This window comes from Sarcophilus harrisii, chromosome 3, assembly GCF_902635505.1.
Source record: "Sarcophilus harrisii chromosome 3, mSarHar1.11, whole genome shotgun sequence".
Lineage (NCBI taxonomy): Eukaryota > Metazoa > Chordata > Mammalia > Dasyuromorphia > Dasyuridae > Sarcophilus > Sarcophilus harrisii.
This window is the reverse complement of record NC_045428.1, coordinates 475837838-475856870: the sequence shown is the minus strand read 5'-3', so window position 1 is coordinate 475856870 and position 19033 is coordinate 475837838. Positions and strand designations below refer to the sequence as shown.

Below are 19033 nucleotides of genomic sequence, written 5' to 3'. Positions count from 1 at the left end.
CAGCTCAGGGACTTCATTAATCTTCATTTTTCTTATCATCAATTCTACTTGAGGTGATTGTATGAGTATCCCAAATTTTTAGAAATGTCATTGTTCAGTGTAGGGTTCTTAACTTGGATTTCATAGAACCCCTGAGAGTTCCTTGGGTAGATTTCAGGGGGACTGTAAACTGGTAGAAAGAAATTATTCCTTTATTTTCACAAATCTCTAACTAAAATTTAGTATTACTTTGTTAATTAAAAAATAACTGAGAAAGGTTCATAGGCTTCACTAGATTGGTAAGTGTATTGAAGACACAAAATTAAGAATTCTTATTCTAGTATAACTATTGAACAGGTATTATCAAAATGTTAATTGTGATTATGAAATAGTATCAAAATTTTTTAAAGTTAAATCTATCCTAAGGACACTGCCAAGGAGCAATGCATTTCTGGAAAAAGATGAGATGCTGGGATTTAAAACTTGAAGAGACTTTGGAGATCATCTAGCCCAACTCAAGCATTTATGCAAAATTTAAAGCCCAGAAAGTGACTTGCCCAAGATCACTCTGCTAATAAGTTGAGGAAGTCAGGATTCAAGTGCAGATTTTATAACTATAATCAATTCAACAATAATCAAGTACCCCCTATCTACAAAATTACCCAATGGGTACAAAGATGAAAACATAGTTCCACAAAGCCAATGAATCTCCACTGACTTCCTATTTCCTCTAGAAGAAAATACAAAACCCTCAAACTGGCATTTAAAACCATCCACATTATGGCTTCTGCTTACTTTTCCAATCTTATTCTATATTACTCTGTGTTTTATACATTCTCTTTTTCAATTGAACTGATTATTAACATCTCTTTCTGTCCCAACTTTGCATAGATGATTTCTCCATGTCTGGATTGCACTCACTCTGTAACTCTGCCAAGTCAAATTTCTAAATTGTTCAAAGCATAGCTCATGTACTGCCTCCCACAATAAGTTATATTTTTTTTCCTAAATTCCCATCCCCAGTTGAGAGTGCTCTCTCCTTGATATTATTTCAAGTAGAATTTATATTTATTTCTCCATGTACATGTTGTATTTCTCCAGTGGAATGTAAGCTCCTTGATGTCATAGTAGATTGCATTTGCTCAAGAGCTATAATAGGGTCTGGCAATAAAAAGGACTTCAATGTTTGTTGTATAGAATTAGAGGCATGCACTTATATCATTCAACTATTATCAATGGACAACTATTACTAACTGCTTGTGATATCTTGAATGTCATTATTGTCTATATTGATTTTTATTTTTACTTCTTTTTCAGAGTTGAAGAAAGCTTTAAGACATTGTTCTGGGCTATATTTGGACTCTCTGAAGTGAAATCTGTTGTCATAAACTCTAACCACAAATTCATTGAGAATACTGGTTATGTTCTTTATGGAGTCTATAATGTGACCATGGTCATTGTTTTGCTAAATATGCTCATAGCAATGATCAACAACTCATTCCAGGAAATTGAGGTAAAATTATCACTAGAAGACCCTATTTCCTTTTAATTAAACTGGTGTTTAAATATACTAATCACTTTGATTTTAAAAAAAATCTTTACTGAATCATCAATCAAAAAAAGGTAAAAATAATATAATTTCTCCTTTGGGTTTGTTTAATTATTTTATACTTTTGACTGATTAGAACCATGAACGCTATTTGATTAAGAGCTATGCAAAATAAGAGAGTGGGGAAGGAAGAGTTAAAGAAGATAGATATGCTTTGCCTCATTTCTGTTGTTTAATTAAATTTGGTTCAACAAACATTTAATAAGCACCTATCAGCATGGCACTGGGTTTTCTTGTGGAGAGCTATACAAAGATAAGTATGACAAATACTCCCAGTTCTCAGGGAACTAACTACCTAGTGGGAGAAGACATTAACTCAAATTTTTATGATATAAATAAAAATAAAATATTATTAAGAGTTGCAGAATGAAGAAAAATTATGAAGAAGGTGGCAGTTTCATTGGGTCTTGAAGGGTAATTAGTCTCCCAACAGGTAGATGATGGTTATTGCATCTCACATATAAAGGGGAATCACGAAAGATGGGGAAATTCAGGCATTAGCAAAGAGTTTCATTTAGCAAAATTAGAGAATGTGAGAAAGGAAATAATGGGAGGCAGTGCTTCAAAGGTAGTTTGGAGGCAAATTGTAGATGGCTTTGAATATTAAGATAATGAGTTTAGGCATTATTCAGTAGGAATAATGGAGCCATTAAGGTTTTTCAGTAGTGGAATAATATGATCAGAGATGTGTATTAGTAACGTGACAGTGCTATATTAGATATATTTGAGTAAAGGAACCAAATTTTCTGAAAAGGTTACTTCAATAGTCTATTCAGGATATGATGGATGAAAGAAATATTACAGTCAGACTGTACAGGAGTTAGCAAAAGTTTGAATATGAAGACAAAAAAAGGGAAGATATATTATTTAAATACTGTAACTGCCCATGATTGCATAGCTATTTTGTTACCACAAAACAATATAGTTTTTAGGGATTTATTTTTGTACTGGAAGTCTAGTTTTGGAATTCTTTAATTATTTTAAAATGATATTTCATGATGGTAGGCCATATATTTTATATAAGATACCATGATTAACAGGTAGAAATTAAAGGTCTTCCCTCTAACACCTTCAGATCTTAAAGATGATGTGGTATCTCTCCAATATTCTTCATGTGTTCCAGTTAAAAAGCTCTAGAAAAATGCTCTTTTTGTGTTTATAAAAATGAAAGATTAAAAACTAATATGTAATCATACAAATGCTTTAGAATATAAAGTATTTTTCTTATATTTTTTAAGAAAGCAAGAAATGGCTTCTCCCATTTTGTTTATTTTGCAAGTGCTTGCAAGTGATAGTCCAAATGTAAATTATTGGTAGAAGTGTCTTAATGATTGTGTGAGTAAATTCCCTTGCAAAACTACATTGTGTTTTATAGGATGATGCTGATGTGGAATGGAAGTTTGCAAGGGCTAAACTTTGGTTTTCCTACTTTGAAGAGGGACGAACACTACCTGTTCCCTTCAACCTGGTGCCAAGTCCAAAGTCCCTGTTCTATCTCTTACTCAGACTTAAAAAATGGATTTCTGAGCTGTTTTGGGGTCATAAAAAAGGGTTTGAGGAAGATGCAGAGATGAACAAGGTAATTCAACCTGATTCTACTGAAGAACATTTTATATTCTTCAAAGGCATTTAGTTTTCATTACCATTGTCTATGAAAAGAACTGTTATATGACCAACTTATCATCTGTACTCCAAATATAGGTAGTTGTTTTGTCAAGGGAAGTATACGTAAACTGATAAAAATAAACAAAAATTTCAGTTTAAAAGAAAGAAATGGTCAAGGAGTCATAGAAAGGTAAGATGATACATTGTGTATTCATCAAGTAAAAGAGGTAACAAGATCAATTATTGCTATACTGTGATAAACAGGACATTCTTTCAGGATCATTTCTATATCATGGAAGCAGTCTCTTCTACTATATAGTGAGACTCTTAGTTGATTTGCTTTTATAATAAAAGGTTAAAAAAATGCCATAAACCCTAAGTGTGGAAGGCCTGGAAGTGTGGAAATAAGCTGAAAGCTTTCCTGGTATGACAAATTTAGGTCTGAAAGGGTCACATTCAGCCCTTTTTCGTTCTAATATTGCAAGTGAAAGAAATGACCTTGGTATGCTACTTTTAGATCTTATAACTAGTAATTGACTGAATTAAAATTTGTCCCAGTCTTTCTGCCTCTAAGTCCAATAGTCTAGCCCTGCTTTAAATGCCCGTATGCTAGAAAGGTGATTTGGAGAAAGCATTTGCTCTGGAATCAGAGAATTTAAGATGAAATCCCACTTCAGTGACATTGGCAAGGCAGGGAATCTTGAGAGGGGACATTGCATTATGCATAAAGCACCTGACTTAAGAATCAGGAAAATGTGGTCTTAATTCTAGCCTCATACACTAACTAACTTTGATCCTGAGCAAGTCATTTAACCTTCTTAGTTTCAGCCTTCTCAGGTGTAAATAGCAGCAGTAGCAGTAACAGCCACAACTGCAACAAAGGGGTTAGACCAAATAAACTCTTTGCACACTCCAGCTCCAGAGCTATGATGCCAAATATAAGTCTTATGTGGCTATTAAAAGGCTAATATGTTCTTAAATTATTCTAAGGAAAGGATAGTGTTCAGATCACCACAAAAGACAACCCAAGGCTGGTTGATCTCTGACTGAAGTATTGTTGACAATATTCCAACTACAAGTGGGTATTTGGTTAAGATGAATTCTAAGATTCCTTCCAATTCAAAGACTAAGATTCCCTTTTTCTCCTGAAAAATAGGTTATAGAGCAAAAGAGGACAAAATATAGTTGCAGGATCAAATTTATTTCATGATGATCAGTCCCTTTTATCAAAGAAAATGGATATTAGAAAGACAATAAACATATCCTTCCTAGGATCTGATGATATTCTGTTCCTGTTTTAAGGTTAACAGAGAGAGCCTTTCTTAACTATGCTGCTACCATACTTTTTTAAGGGCCTGATAATAAAAGGTGCACAATTGTATCTTCCAGTTTCTAGGCAGTTCATCTCTTTGTAATCCCTGACAATCAAACAGACAATTTTGTTTTAGGTTGTAATTTGGTTATGTCTCTATGTGTTGAGTGAATATAAGAGATGTTGGCAACAGACTGTATGTAACAAGCCCATCACTGCCATTTACCATGTTAGTGGACAAAATATCTAGCTTTATGCCTCAGGTTCCTCATCGAGAAAATGTGTGTGTGTGTGTTCATGTGTGTGTGTGTGTGTGTGTGTGTTCGTGTGTGTGTGTGTGTGTGTGTGTGTGTGTATGTGTGTTTATATACATACATATTACCTTACAGAAATGCTGAGAGTTGGGATTTAAATGAAATTGTAGATGAAAGCATGTTGAAAACTAAAAAGAGCTAGGAAATTGACCTGTGATTTCATTTATACAGGGAACTGCCAAATGAATTCTACTAATTTTGGTTGGCACCTTCTCTGAAACTCAGTCTTAGAGAGTTGCCTAGACAGAATGGACAGAGCTTCCACAATTGGTCCAAGGTCACATAGTATGTTTTAGGGTTTAAACTCAAGTGTTCTTAGCTCTGAAAACAGTTCTGTATTTACTTTAAGGCAATAATTTTGCTAGTACAAGTTGTTCCAAAGTCTTAGCACAGTTTTATGCTATCAAAGCTTAAGACTTTTGGGACAGCATGTATTTACTGCCTTTGAGAATTCTCCTAGACCTATCACTTAACAAAACTTAATGAGCTAAATGGCATGAAGTTATCTGCTGTCGCCTCACATAATGGAAGCTTGATGTTTTCGATTTCAGTATTAGTTTCACTCTGAAAAAAAGACAATGCATCAAGTGGCCAAGGCAATGCAAAAGGAAAAACCCAATAGAAACATGCTAGCTTCATTACAACTTGCTGGAGAATTAGATAAAGAATCCTTTTAAAATGCATCATGAGAGCCTAGAGGTAGACTAATTTCATAATAAATTGCAAATGGCCAAGAAATTGAACTCATACAAAAATTGATCTTTAAAAGATTAATGAGTGAATTCATCAAATTACAAAGACTTTAAAAAATCATCACTTGTCAAAAACCAGGCAAGAGCCTTTTTGTTTTCAATGTGAAAACATACAAATCAGCAGACCTTCCTAGTTAAAGATAATTCCTTATGATATGAAACCATTTCAGAAGGCATATTATGGGAAAGAAGTTATAAGAGAGTGAGATAAGCATGTGTTAAATTGATCAGCATCCCATCTTAAAATAAAAAGAATCTAGAAATTACCAGGACAACTAAGTGATACAATGAATAGATGGCAGGCCAAGAGTCAAGAAGACTCATGTTCCTAAAATCACATCTGGCCTCAGATACTAGCTGTGTGACCCTGGGCAAGTCACTTAACTCTGTTTGCCTTAGTTCCCTCATCCCTAAAATAAACTAGAGAAGGAAATGGCAAATTACTTCAGTATCTTTGCCAAGAAACAACAAGAAAAACGGAAATGAGGTCATGAACTAAACTGAAAATTAAAGAAATTTCCATGCCTTCAAAAGCAATCTTATGTAGGAGAACCAATGCTGAGTTCCATGTTTAAGTTCCAACTATCACCTTTACTGGCTATGAGATCATGCACAAGTCTAAATTTCCTCATATAGAATAATGGAAATAATAGTCATTACCATTTCTGTAATGTTTAAGAGTTTGTTGTCTTCCAACAATCTTGTGAAGAAAGTTCTATTATTTTTTTACTGAGACTTAGAGAGGCAGATGTGTCAAAAGCAGTATTTGAGCCCAATTTTTTCTTGCCTCTAGGTCTAGCTCTCTTTTCACTTCATTAAGCCATCTCTCCAGAATAAAATCTTGTACAACCTGCTCCACAAAGACATAGCAAGGCAAGCACTTTAAATTGCACAAAAAGCCCCATAAGAACATGTTATTATTGCCTAGCTCAAATTGTTTAGCAGTGAATAAACAAACAAAAAAGAGAGCATCTGTGAAGGTGGTTGTAATCATGAACATTAGGAACAATGTTCATCCCGGGCATCTGGACCATATACATTTTGGATGAAGCCTCTAAAACGTGGCCAGCATTCTGCTTCTACTTCTTCCAGCTCTCATTGCCAGACCCAGTTAGCCCCCAGCTGCTGCTTCCAGTCTAGCCCTTTGGCAGGCAAACAAAGTATGCAGCCAGTTCCATAGCTGAGTTCTTTAGCATTCAGTCACACATTATAGGACTTGTGATTACCTCGTGCCCTGGTTCCTAGACTCTTGTCTTGTTATTTGTGAAAACAAACCTGGGCCTTCCTTTTATTCCCCTGTTATTTTCTTTTTTTTTTCTCCTCATCACCATGCTCAAGTCCTTTCCTTGGTTCTCTCACTTGTAGTCCAGTTATTCTTGGAGATTCTGGTCATAAATCTGGCATCAATTTCCTTAGCTTGGTCATTTCATCTTGGCCTTTCTGGTTAGCTTTAATAGATGCAGGCTTGCCAAACAGAGCTAAGAACATGGCACAGAGCCAAAGGACATAGTGGTTAATCCTGGTCCTAGCAGCAGGAAGATCTGATCTCAAATCTGACCTCAGAAATTTACTAGTTAGGTAACTCTGGAGAAGTCAATTAACCTTTATTTGCTTGATTTGTTTCATCAATTTAAATTATTATACTCAAAATGAGAATAATAATAGTACTTATCTCATAGGGTTGTAGTAAGGATCAAATGTATCATAAAGTACTTAGCATAGTGTCTGGAATATAATGTTTTTTTTTTCCTTCCTTCCTTTTTATCTTGAGGTTATTATGGCTTAATTCTGCTGCTTTTCTGCTACACTTGGCTAATGCTATTCTGTCCTAATGTTTTGCCCTGAAGGGTCAATCTAATTTCTAGGTCCTAGCTGTCTCCATCCTGACTTAGTTTTGATAGAAATATTCAGGTTGCTTAGAGTCTATTGGCAACATATTGCTAACATTTACATTTTCAGCTAATTTAATGAAGAATCTAAGAACAGATGTGTACTTGAGACCTAATTTAGAATTTAACCAAGGCCTGGTTGGAAAGGTAACAATTGAGTGAAGTTTGAGATGACACCTCCTGAAATGGTAGCATTCAGGATTCTGAAGAGAAGGCAATGTTGCAAGATAAAGGAAAAATAGTATCCCTAATTTTTTATAAGAAGGATATAGAGGTGTTTGAGGATTAAAAATAAAATAAAATATTTAAGCTATACAACTGAAAAAAATAATGGGGCAAATTATTCCCAGTCATTAATTCAATAAACATTTGTTGTGGGCTATATATATGTATATATATATATATATATATATATATATATATATATATATATATATACATATATATGTGTAAGATGTGGTGAATGAATCATAAATCATTAGTTATATGCTTAAAGACTAGACTGAAATAATTTTTCCAAACAATTGACTAAACTTTGTCAGTGGGAAAGCAGAAATGGGATGTGATTTCTTGGACCAAACTACCAACTACAGACTCTACTACCTAAGATACCGATTATAACACTTACACACTTAATTCACTCAAGGTTCCTTAATCATGAAAGACTTAGAGAATTGGGGAAAAAAAAACAACATCTCTCAAGATAGAAACCAAACACATTAAAATACAGAGAGTACAGCATTTTTTATATGGTTCATGAAATTACAATTGTTTAACATACCTTAGTTCCTTAGAAGAGAAAACTTTGGGATGATAAGTGTTGAGTGGTTTGATAAACAAATCTGGTCTCTCTTTTAATTCTAAGCCTTAAAATTACTTCCATTTCTTTTATAATCCCTAAGAATTTTACAAAATTTTAGATAAAGAACAAGGGCACAATAGATGCTTATTCTTTGGACAAATGAATGAGAGCATATAAATGAAGGAGGTAAAGAGTTAGTTGGGGAGTATTCTGGAAAGATGGCAGATTAGGTTGGTAAATTTCAAGCTCTCCAGATTTCCCCCACAAATAGAGCACATTTGTGCTTTAGGGCAAACAGACTAGTGAAAAATCAAGATGATTTGGGACAGAACAAAGAGTCTTCCAGGTAATACCCAATAAAATCTGAGGAAAGATCCTAAGCTCCGATTAACCTGTTTGAAGTGCAAACACCTCTAGGATAGCTCCACAGAAACATCAAGCGGGGAGCTCTGGGGCAAACTGGGTGTGGCTGGAGTCTCAGCAAGAACCACAGATTATGGCCTTCCAAACTGTTTGTAGAGTCCAGGTCTGAGTCCAAGAAGACTGAGGTGAACATCAGCTGTTTGGGAAGGCCAGGCCCAGCTGCAAAGACACAGCTCTAGGCAAGAAGGAACCAGTATCTGGTAAGTATAGAAGCAGCAGGGCAAGGACCTGCTGGCTGTGGGCACTTTGCAAGAGGATAGAGCTCTTGGTGTGAGGTTCCTGGTCAGAGTGGAGAGCTGAAGGGAAGCTAGAGACACCATTCCCCCCACCCCACAATCAGAGTTGCTTACACTGACACCTTTTTGTTTTTTAAAAAATGAAATGGCTAAGAAGAAAGTACCACATCATAGAATTCTACTATGGGAACAGGAAGAGAAGGGTTCATTTTTAGAGGAGGAATCAGAAGGAAAAAAAAAAAGCTTCTACTCCAAAGAGTAATGTGAAATGGCTCCCTGTTCAGAGAGAATTTATAGAACTCGAAAAAGAATTTAAAAAAATCAAATGAGAGACTAAGGAAAAACTTAAAATAAATAAATAAAAACCATCTAAGAAAAACAAGATTATGAAAAAAAGTTAACCAATTACAAAAGGACTTAGAGTCTCAAAGATGAAAATGATTTTTTGAAATTTAGAATTGGGTAAGGTGGAAGCCAGAAGCTATGAGAGACCAAGAAATAACAAAACAGATTATAAGGAATGAGAAAACAGAGCAGAATGTGAAACATCTTTTAAGAAAAATGACACATCTTGAGAACAGATCAAGAAGAGAAATATAAGAATAATAAGAGTGCCTGAAAGTTTTGACCAAAAAGAAAACCTTGACAAAATGATGCAGGAAATAATCCAAGAAAATTATCCTGGAGTGATAGAACATGAGGGGAAAGTAGAAATAGAAAAAAATTCACCACTTGCTACCTCAATGAGATACTTTGTGGAAAACATACAGGAATATTATTGCCAAATTTTGAAACCCCCAGATCAAAGAAAAAATTTTGTAAGAAACAAACAAACAAACAAAAAAAACAAATTTTATGCTGGATTTACAATTATAGCTGTATAAGAGTTATCCATAGCTACCATAAAAGACCACAGGTCCTGGAATTATATCTACTGACAATCAAAACAACTAGGCCTGCAACCAAATTATAACGTGAACAAGAAAAAGTAGACATTCAATGAACTTGCAGATTTTCAGGACTATCTATTAACCAAACCTGAACTTAATAGAAAATTTAACATATAAGAATTAATATCAAAGACTAATTTCAAGGAACTCAACATGGACAAAATGGACAAAAATTTTTTTAACTTGGGAAATGTACACTATATGTTTAAAATTCATATTAACAATAGGGTAGTTTAAAACAAAGACTGGAAGAGTTAAGGTAAAAATAGTTATTATACAAATAAGGTACAGAAGAAGAATTAGATACAAAGACATTACAGTGGGGAGAAGGGCTGATAGTTCTGAATTCCTATAGGCAACACTACATATATCCCATGAGGGATATAGCACCTTTCAAAATCTATAAAGAAGTAAGGGGGGAAGAATAGGCAGAAGGGAAGCAAAGGTGGTAGAAAGAAGACATAGGAAGGCTCTCTGGTTGGGGAGGGAAGTTAAGTAAAACAAAGCAAGTGAAGAAGCAGAATTAAAGCAAAGTCAATATGGATAGGAAAGATATATATGTGGAGTGTGCATGTGTGTGCATATGCATATGTGTATTTATATATGTACATATGTATACATAAATATATTTTCTCCTAACTTTTCTTAACTATAGCTCTGCTTGGGGGGTAGTGGCAGGAATGAAACCAGGTGAAAAGAATAAAGTAAATAAGTTGTGCAACAGAGAACAAAAGAACAATTTACAAGGAAGTAACAAAAAAGTGGACATTGATGAATATAATTTCCTCTACATATATATAATAATCCTCCCTGATGTTCTGTTGGCATGTGACAATGTTCTCTTTGGTTTCATTTTGTTTTGCATTCCTTTTCTGTTTTTTCTTAATTCTGTTTATTTTTTAAAATAAGATTTTTAAAAATGGAACACACATACACACACACACACACACACACACACACACACACCCAAACCAAAAAGAGTTAAGTGGAGGATAGTCACCAAACAGCCTTCCATTTTGATTAAAAGTAGAAAGATTTGTAGTAGGAACCTAGAAATAAAGATTTAAGGTAATTATATGTCAATAAAGAATTGAACAGGCTATTGAAAAAGTGAGTATATAAGCTCAATTCCTGAAAACTTTTTTTAAAAAGTATATTCAGCTTCATTCAAGACTGGATGTGAGGCTCTTCTGCAGCAGTATGGCTTAATAGGAATTAGGTTAAGCCTTTTTTAGAGGGATAAAACAGATGTGCTTTTGAGGCTTGAATTACTTTAATCTTAAAAGCTAATAAATATAGAAGATATTTCGAAAAGTTTTGGATATTAAGAGCAATTTATAGAAAGAGAAGAAAGGAAATTATGAGAAGGCAACATATAAACTCTGAACAGCTGTGAATAAATGTCCAGCAAAATCCTAGCTAGACTTTTTATTAATGAGCCGGAAGAACAAATATAGCATTAACATGAGCTAGTAACTAACAAAAAAGCAAATGGAGTTAGTTTGCATGGTTTATTCTTGATCAAATAATTTTAGTTTTTAATGATTAGCATTTCCTTTTAAAGTATATACCAACAATTCCTATAATCATCTATTCTAGATTTTTGCCAGGAATTCAAGTCTACCTCATTTGACCAATAGTTTAAATAGTCAACTCTATTCTCTTTTAAAACAATCATTATGACATTTGACAATTTCTAATCCTTCAGGATTTCTTTCTTTCTTTTTGAGAGATCATTAAAAGACACTCATTAATCACATCAAATAATTCTTCCAGTAGTCTGGTATTATATGCAAGTAATTGATTTCTTACTTATCCTGAGATTCAGTCTCTTGCTGACCCAATTTTTGGATATTTTTCCATTCAATTATTTTCTTTAGAGGGAAATAAAAAAACAAGGAAATAAGCCTTCAGTAGCTCTGCTTTCTGTGAATCATTCTCGTTACACCATCTAATCCAAGCAGTGGTCCTAGCCTTTCTTCAATCTTCTTCTCCTCCAGTTTTAACTTTAAAAAACCAACAAAACACCCAGATTTTTTTTCCTTTGCTTATTTATCAGCAATCACTTCCTTCTGAGTGGCAAAATATAATTAGACAATTCCCTCTTTGATAATAATCTTTTTAAAATAATAGCTATTTATTTTCAAAACACATGCAAAGATAGTATTCAACATTCACCCTTGCAAAATCTTGTGTTCCAAATTTTTCTCCCTTCTTCCTTCCACTCCTTTCCCTTAACAGAAGTAATCCAACCTATGTTCAACGTGTACAATTTTTTTATACATATTTCTACATTTATCATGTGCTAAGCTATGAGACTCAAAGGGCTCATATGCTTTGAGCTCTTAAGATGGCTGCAACAATCATGCTGTATAAGAAAAATCAGATCAAAAAGGAAAAAAATGAGAAAGAAAAAAAAGCAAACAAACAACAAAAATAGTGAAAAAAACTGTTGTGTTGCACATTCAGTTTCCACAGTCCTCTCTCTGGATGCAAATGACTCTCTCCATCACAAGATCATTGGAAGTAGCCTGAATCACTTCATTGTTGAAAAGAGCCACATTCATCATGTGGGTGCTTTTTCCTTTTTTATGATCTCTTTGGGATACAGACATAGTAGAGTCACTGCTGTATAAAAGGGTATGCATAGTTTTATAATCTTTTGACATAGTACCCAATTGCTCTTCAGAATGGTTGGATGCATTCACAGTTCTACCAGCAATGTATTAGTGTCCCAGTTGTCTCACATCCTCTTCAACATTCACCATTATCTTTTCCTGTCATCTTAGCCAACCTGAAAGGTGTGTAGTAGTACCTCAGAGTTGTCTTAATTTGCATTTTTCTAATCAAAAGTGATTTAGAGCATTTTTTCATATGACAAGCAATGGTATCATCTGAAAATTGTCTATCTATATCATTTTACCATGTATCAATTGGAGAATGACTTATATTTTTATAAATTAGAGTATTTAGAAATATATTAGAAATAAGGCCTTTATCAGAACCCTTGGATATAATTTTTTTTTTCAGTTTTCTGCTTCCTTTCTAATCTTGGCTGCATTGGTTTTGTTTTTATAAAAAAAACTTTTTTACTTTAGTGGAATCAAAATCATCCACTTTTCATTTTGTAATGTACTCTAATTCTTCTTTGGTCACAAATTCCTTCCTTCTTCATAGATCTGGGAGATAGACCATCTTTTGTAATTCTAATTTACTTACAGTATCCCTCTTAATATATCTAAATCATGAACTCATTTAAAGCTTATTTTGCTATAGGGTGTTAGATCAATGCCTAGTTCTGCCATACTATTTTTCAATTTTCCCAGCAATTTTTGTCAAATAGAGTTCTTATCTCAGAACCTGGGGTTTTGCGATTTATCAAGTACTAGGTTACTATAGTTAATGACTATTGTGTCTTATGAACCCAACCTATTCCACTGATCAGCTACTCTATTTCTTAGCCAAATGATTTTGATGACTATTGCTTTATAATATAGTTTTAGGCCTAATACAACTAGACCACCTTCACTTAAATTTTTTTCTAGTAATTCCCTTGAAATTCTTGACTTTTTGTTCTTCCAGATGAATTTTGTTATTATTTTTTCTATTTCTGTAAAGTAATTTCTTGGCAGTTTCACTAGTTTGGCACTAAATAAGTAGACCAATTTAGGCAGAATTGTCATTGTCATTATATTAGCCCAGCCTACCCATGAGTACTTGATATTCCTCCAATTGTTTAGTTCTAACTTTATTTGTGTGAAAAGTGTTTTCTAATTGTACTCATATAGTTACTGCCCTTTTATTGGCAGATAAACTCCCAAATATTTTATATTATCTATAGTTGTTTTAAATGGAATTTCTCTTTCTATCTCTTGTTGCTGGACTTTGTTGGTAACATATAGAAGGCAATAACATCCTGAAACTTTGCTAAAGTTGTTATCATTTCTAGATTTTTAATTGATTCTATAGGATTTGCCAAGTATGCCATCATATCTGCAAAGAGTAATAATTTTGTTTCCTCATTTCTTTAATTCATTTAATTTATTTTTCTTATTTTATTGTGACAGTTAACATTTCTAATATAATACTGAATAGTAATGGTAATGGTGGGCAACCTTATTTCAGCCCTGATCTTATTGAGAATGCTTCTATCTTTTCCCCTATTACATATAATGCTTGCTGATGGGTTTTAGATACATCATTTAAAGAAAAAGTCCATTTATTCCCATACTCTCTAGTGTTTTTAATGGCAATGGATGTTGGATTTTTGTCAAATGCTTTTTCTGCATCTATTGATATAACTATATGATTTGTGTTATTTTGGTTTTGGTTATAGTCAGTTATGCAGTTTTCCTAATATTGGACCAGTCCTGCATTCCTGGTATAAATCCTACTTGGTTGTGGTGTATTATCCTGGGGATGACTTGCTGTAATCTCTTTGCTTATATTCTATTTAAGAATTTTCCATCAATATTCATTAGGGAAATTGATCTATTATTTTCTTGCTCTACTTGGACCTTACCTGGTTTAGGTATCAGCACCATATCTATGTCATAAAATGATTTTGGTAGGATTTCTTCTTTTTCCAATAGTCTGCACAGTATTGAAATTAATTTTCCTTTAAATGTTTAGTAGAATTCATTTGTCCCTGGAGACTTTTTCTTAGAGAGTTCATTAATAGCTTCTTCAATTCCTTTTTCTCAGATGGAACTATTTAAGTATTTATTTCTTCCTCTGTTAATCTGGGCTAGCTATATTTTTGTAAGTATTCATCCATTTCACTTAGATTATCAGATTTATTGGAATACAGTTGAGCAAAATACCTCCTAATTATTATTTTAATTTCCTTGGTGGTAGATTCACCCTTTTCATTTTTGATACTGGCAATTTGATTTTCTTCTTTCCTTTTTCTAATCAAATTAACTAAAAGTTTGTCTTTTTGTTGATTTTTTTTCATAAAAATCAACTCTGTTTTGTTTACTAGTTGAAGTTTTTTTTACTTTGAATTTTATTAATCTTCCCTTTTATTATCAGAATTTCAAATTTGATATTTAATTGGGTTTTTAATGTTTGTTTCTAACTTTTGTATTTGCATACCCAATTTATTGATGTTCTCTTTATTTTATTCAAACATGCATCTAGAGATATATTTCCCCTAAAACCTGCTTTGGATGCCTTCCATAAATTTTGGTATATTGCCTCATTCTTATCACTCTCTTGGATGAAATTATCAATTGTTTGTATGGTTTGTTGTTTCACCTATTCATTCTTTACGATTAGATTATTTAGTTGCCAATTAATTTTTGGTATATTTTTCTCAGCCCTTTATCACAGGTAATTTTTATTGCAACATGATCTGAAAAAGATACATTTATTATTTCTGCCTTTCTGCATTTGATTTTGAGGGTTTTATGCCTTAATATATGCTCAATTTTTGTGTAGGCTCCATATACTGCCAAGAAAAAAGTATATTCCTCTCTGGCCCCATTTAGTTTTCTCCAAAGAACTATCATGTCTAATTTTTCTAAAATTCCATCTACCTCCTTAATTTCTTTCTTATTTATTCTGTGGTTTGATTTATCTGTTGATATCCCCCACTAGAATAATTTTGTTGTCTTCTTTCTTCTTGCAATTCTCTTAAGTAATTCTCTAGGCACTTGAATACTATACCATTTGGTGCATATGCTTAGTATTGATATTGATTCACTATCTTTGGTACTCTTTAGAGAGATGTAATTTCCTTCTTTGTGTCTTTTAATTGATTTGTTTTTCCTTTTGCTTGATCTGAGATCAGGATTGCTACCTCTGCTTTTTTTTTTTTTTTAATTTCAGCTGCAACATAATAGATTCTGTTCCAGCCTTTTAACTTTACTCTGCATGTATTTCTCTTCTTCACACGTTTCTTGTAAACAACACATTATAGGATTCTGGCTTTTAATCCATCCAGTCTGCTATCCCCTTCCATTTTATAAGAGAGTTCAATCCACTTACATTCACAATTAAAATTATTAACTTTGTATTTCCCACCATCCTATTTTCCCAATTATACTTTTTTCTTTCTTTCCCCCCTTTCCCTCCTCATCAGTGTTTTGCTTCTGACCATCTCCTCTTTCAAACAGCCCTCCCCTTTTACAGTCCCTGCTCCCTTTCTTATATCTTTCCTCTTCTACTTCTGCCCTTTCTTCAATTAGCCTTCCCCTTTTCTTTAGCTTTTCTCCTCCTACTTCCCTATAGGGTGAGAAAATTTTCTATAACAAACTGAGTATGTATGTTATTCCCTCTTTGAGCCAAATCCAATCAGATTAAAGTTCAAAAAATGTTTATTCCTCTCCTTTACCCAATGGTAATAAGTCTTTTTTGCCTCTTCAGGTGATATAATTTAGCCCATTTGACCTACTCTTTCCTTTTCTTCCTGTATAATACCTTTTCCATTCCTGTTTTTTAAAATTTCACAATACAGTCAAATTATACCTACACTCTTTAAGTATACCCCTAACAAAGATACACTTCTCAAGAGTTACACATATTATCTTCTCATATAGGAATGCAAATATTTTAATCTTTAGGGAACATAGTTTTTTTTTTTTTTTTCTTCCCTTTTTGCCTTTTTTTGCTTCTCTTAGGTTCTATACTTGAAGATCAAATTTTATGTTCAACTCTGGTCTTTTCATCAAAAATAAGAGAAAATCTCTCATTTCATTAAACATCCATTGTCCCCTGTAAGATAATGTTTAATTTTTTTTGGCTAGTTGATTTTTTAGCTGCTATCCAAGCTCCTTTGTCATTAGGAATATCATATGTCAGGCCCTTCAATCCTTTAAAGTGGAAGCGAGGTCCTGGGTAATCCTGCTTGTGGCTCTTTGATATCTGAATTCTTTCTGGCTGCTTGCAGTATTTTCTCCTTGATCTGATAATTCTGAAATTTAGCTACAATATTCCTTGGGTCTCTTTCATAAGATGAACAGTGAATTCTTTTAATGGCTATTTTACTCTTTGGCTCCAGAATATCAAGTCAGGTTTCCTTGATGATTTCTTGTCTGGGCTCTGAGGTAGTCCAATAATTCTTTGTCTCTCCAAGATCTATTTTGTAGGTCAGTGAGGTAGTTTACATTTTCTTTCTTTTTTTTTTTTTTCAGTTTTTAGTTTTGTTTGATTCTCTTTTTTAATTAAAGTTTTTTATTTACAAAACATATGCATGGATAATTTTTCAACACTGACCCTTGCAAAACCTTTTGTTCCAAAATTTCCCTTCCTTCCCTCCACCTCTTCCCTTAGCTGGCAGGTAGTCCAATACATATTAAATATGTTCAAAAATATATGTTAAATGAAATATATGTATACATGTTTATACAGTTATCTTGCTGAATAAGAAAAATCAGATTAAGAAGGAAGAAAAAACTAAGAAAGAAAACCAAATGCAAGCAAACAACAAAAGAGAAAGTGAGAATGCTATGTTGTGGTCCACATTCAGTTCCCACAGTCCTCTGGGTGTAGATGGCTCTCTTCATCACTGAATAATTGGTGCTGGTTTGAATCATCTCATTGTTGAAGAGAGCCATGGCCATCAGAATTGATCAATGTATATGTTGTTATGTATAATGATCTCCTAGTTCTGCTCATTTCACTTAACATCAGTTCATGTAAGTCTCTTCAGGCCCCTCTGAAATCACCCTGCTGGTCATTTCTTACAGAACAATAATATTCCATAACATTCAGTACCATAATTTATTCAGCCATTTTCCAGTTGATGGGCATCGAATCAGTTTCCAGTTTCTTGCCACTACAAAAAGGCTGCCATAAACATATTTGCACATGTGGGTCTCTTTCCTTCCTTTATGGGATATAATCCCAGGAGAGACATGACTGGATCAAAGGGTATGCACATTTTGATAACTTTTTGAGGGTAGTTCCAGATTGCTCTCTAGAATGGCTGGATCCATTCACAATTCCACCAATAATGTATCAGTGTCCCAGTTTTCCCACATCCCCTCCAACATTGATCATTATCATTTCCTATCATTTTAGCCAATCTGACAGGTGTGTAGTGGTATCTCAGAGTTCTCTTAATTTGAATTTCTCTGATCAATAGTGGTTTGGAGCACCTTTTCATATGACTACAAATAGTTTCAATTTCTTCATTTGAAAATTGTCTGTTCATATCCTTTGACCATTTATCAATTGGAGAATGGCTTGAACTATTATAAATTTGAGTCAATTCTATATATATTTTAGAAATGAAATCTTTATTAAATGTTTTGGATATAAAAATGTTTTCCCAGATCATTGCTTCCCTTGTAATCTTGTCTACATTAGTTTTGTTAGTACAAAACCTTTTTAACTTAATATAATCAAAATATCTATTTTGTGATTAATAATGATCTCTAGTTCTTCTTTGGTTGCAAATTCCTTCCTCTAAACTATCCTATGTTCTTCTAATTTGTTTATAATATCATTCTTTATGTCTAGATCGTGAACCCATTTCAACCTTATTTTGGTACACGCTGTTAAGTGTGGATCAATGTCTAGTTTCTGCCATACTAGTTTCCAATTTTCCCAGAATTTTTTGTCAAATAGTGAATTCATATCCCAAAACTGGTGTCTTTGGATTTGTCAAATACTATATTGCTATAGTCATTGACTATTTTGTTCAATGAACCTAACCTATTCCACTGATCAACTGGCTCTGTTTCTTAGCCAGTACAAAATGATTTTGGTGACTCATGCTTTATAATATACTTTTAGATCTGGTACAGCTAGGCCACTTCATTTGTTTTTCTTTTCATTAATTCCCTTGAAATTCTTGATCTTTTATTCTTCCAGATGAATTTTGTCATTTTTTTTAGGGCAGTAAAATAATATATTGGGAGTTTGATTGGCATAGCACTAAATAAATAGATTAGCTTAGGAAATATTATCTTTATTATATTTGCTCAACCTATCCAAGAGCACTTGATGTTTTTCCAATTGTTTATATCTGACTTTATTTGTGTGAAAAGTGTTTTGTAGTTTTGCTCATATAGTTCCTGACTTTGCTTGGCAGATAGATTCCCAAATATTTTATGCTAAAGACAGTTATTTTAAATGGAATTTGTCTTTATATCTGTTGCTGTTGGATTTTGTTAGTAATGTATAAAAATGCTAATGATTTATGTGGATTTGTTT

General features: G+C 33.3%; 1 protein-coding gene across 2 annotated transcripts in view; it reads left to right on the top strand.

Moving 5' to 3' along the window:
* The window catches only part of TRPC6 (transient receptor potential cation channel subfamily C member 6), a 165671-nt gene that overhangs the window by 121633 nt on the left and 25005 nt on the right, over positions 1-19033 (top strand). For both annotated transcript variants that reach the window (XM_031961050.1, XM_031961051.1), the window contains exons 8-9: positions 1297-1492; positions 2964-3167. In XM_031961050.1, coding sequence (XP_031816910.1) covers positions 1297-1492; positions 2964-3167 — 400 coding nt within the window. The remainder of the gene's footprint in view (positions 1-1296; positions 1493-2963; positions 3168-19033) is intronic.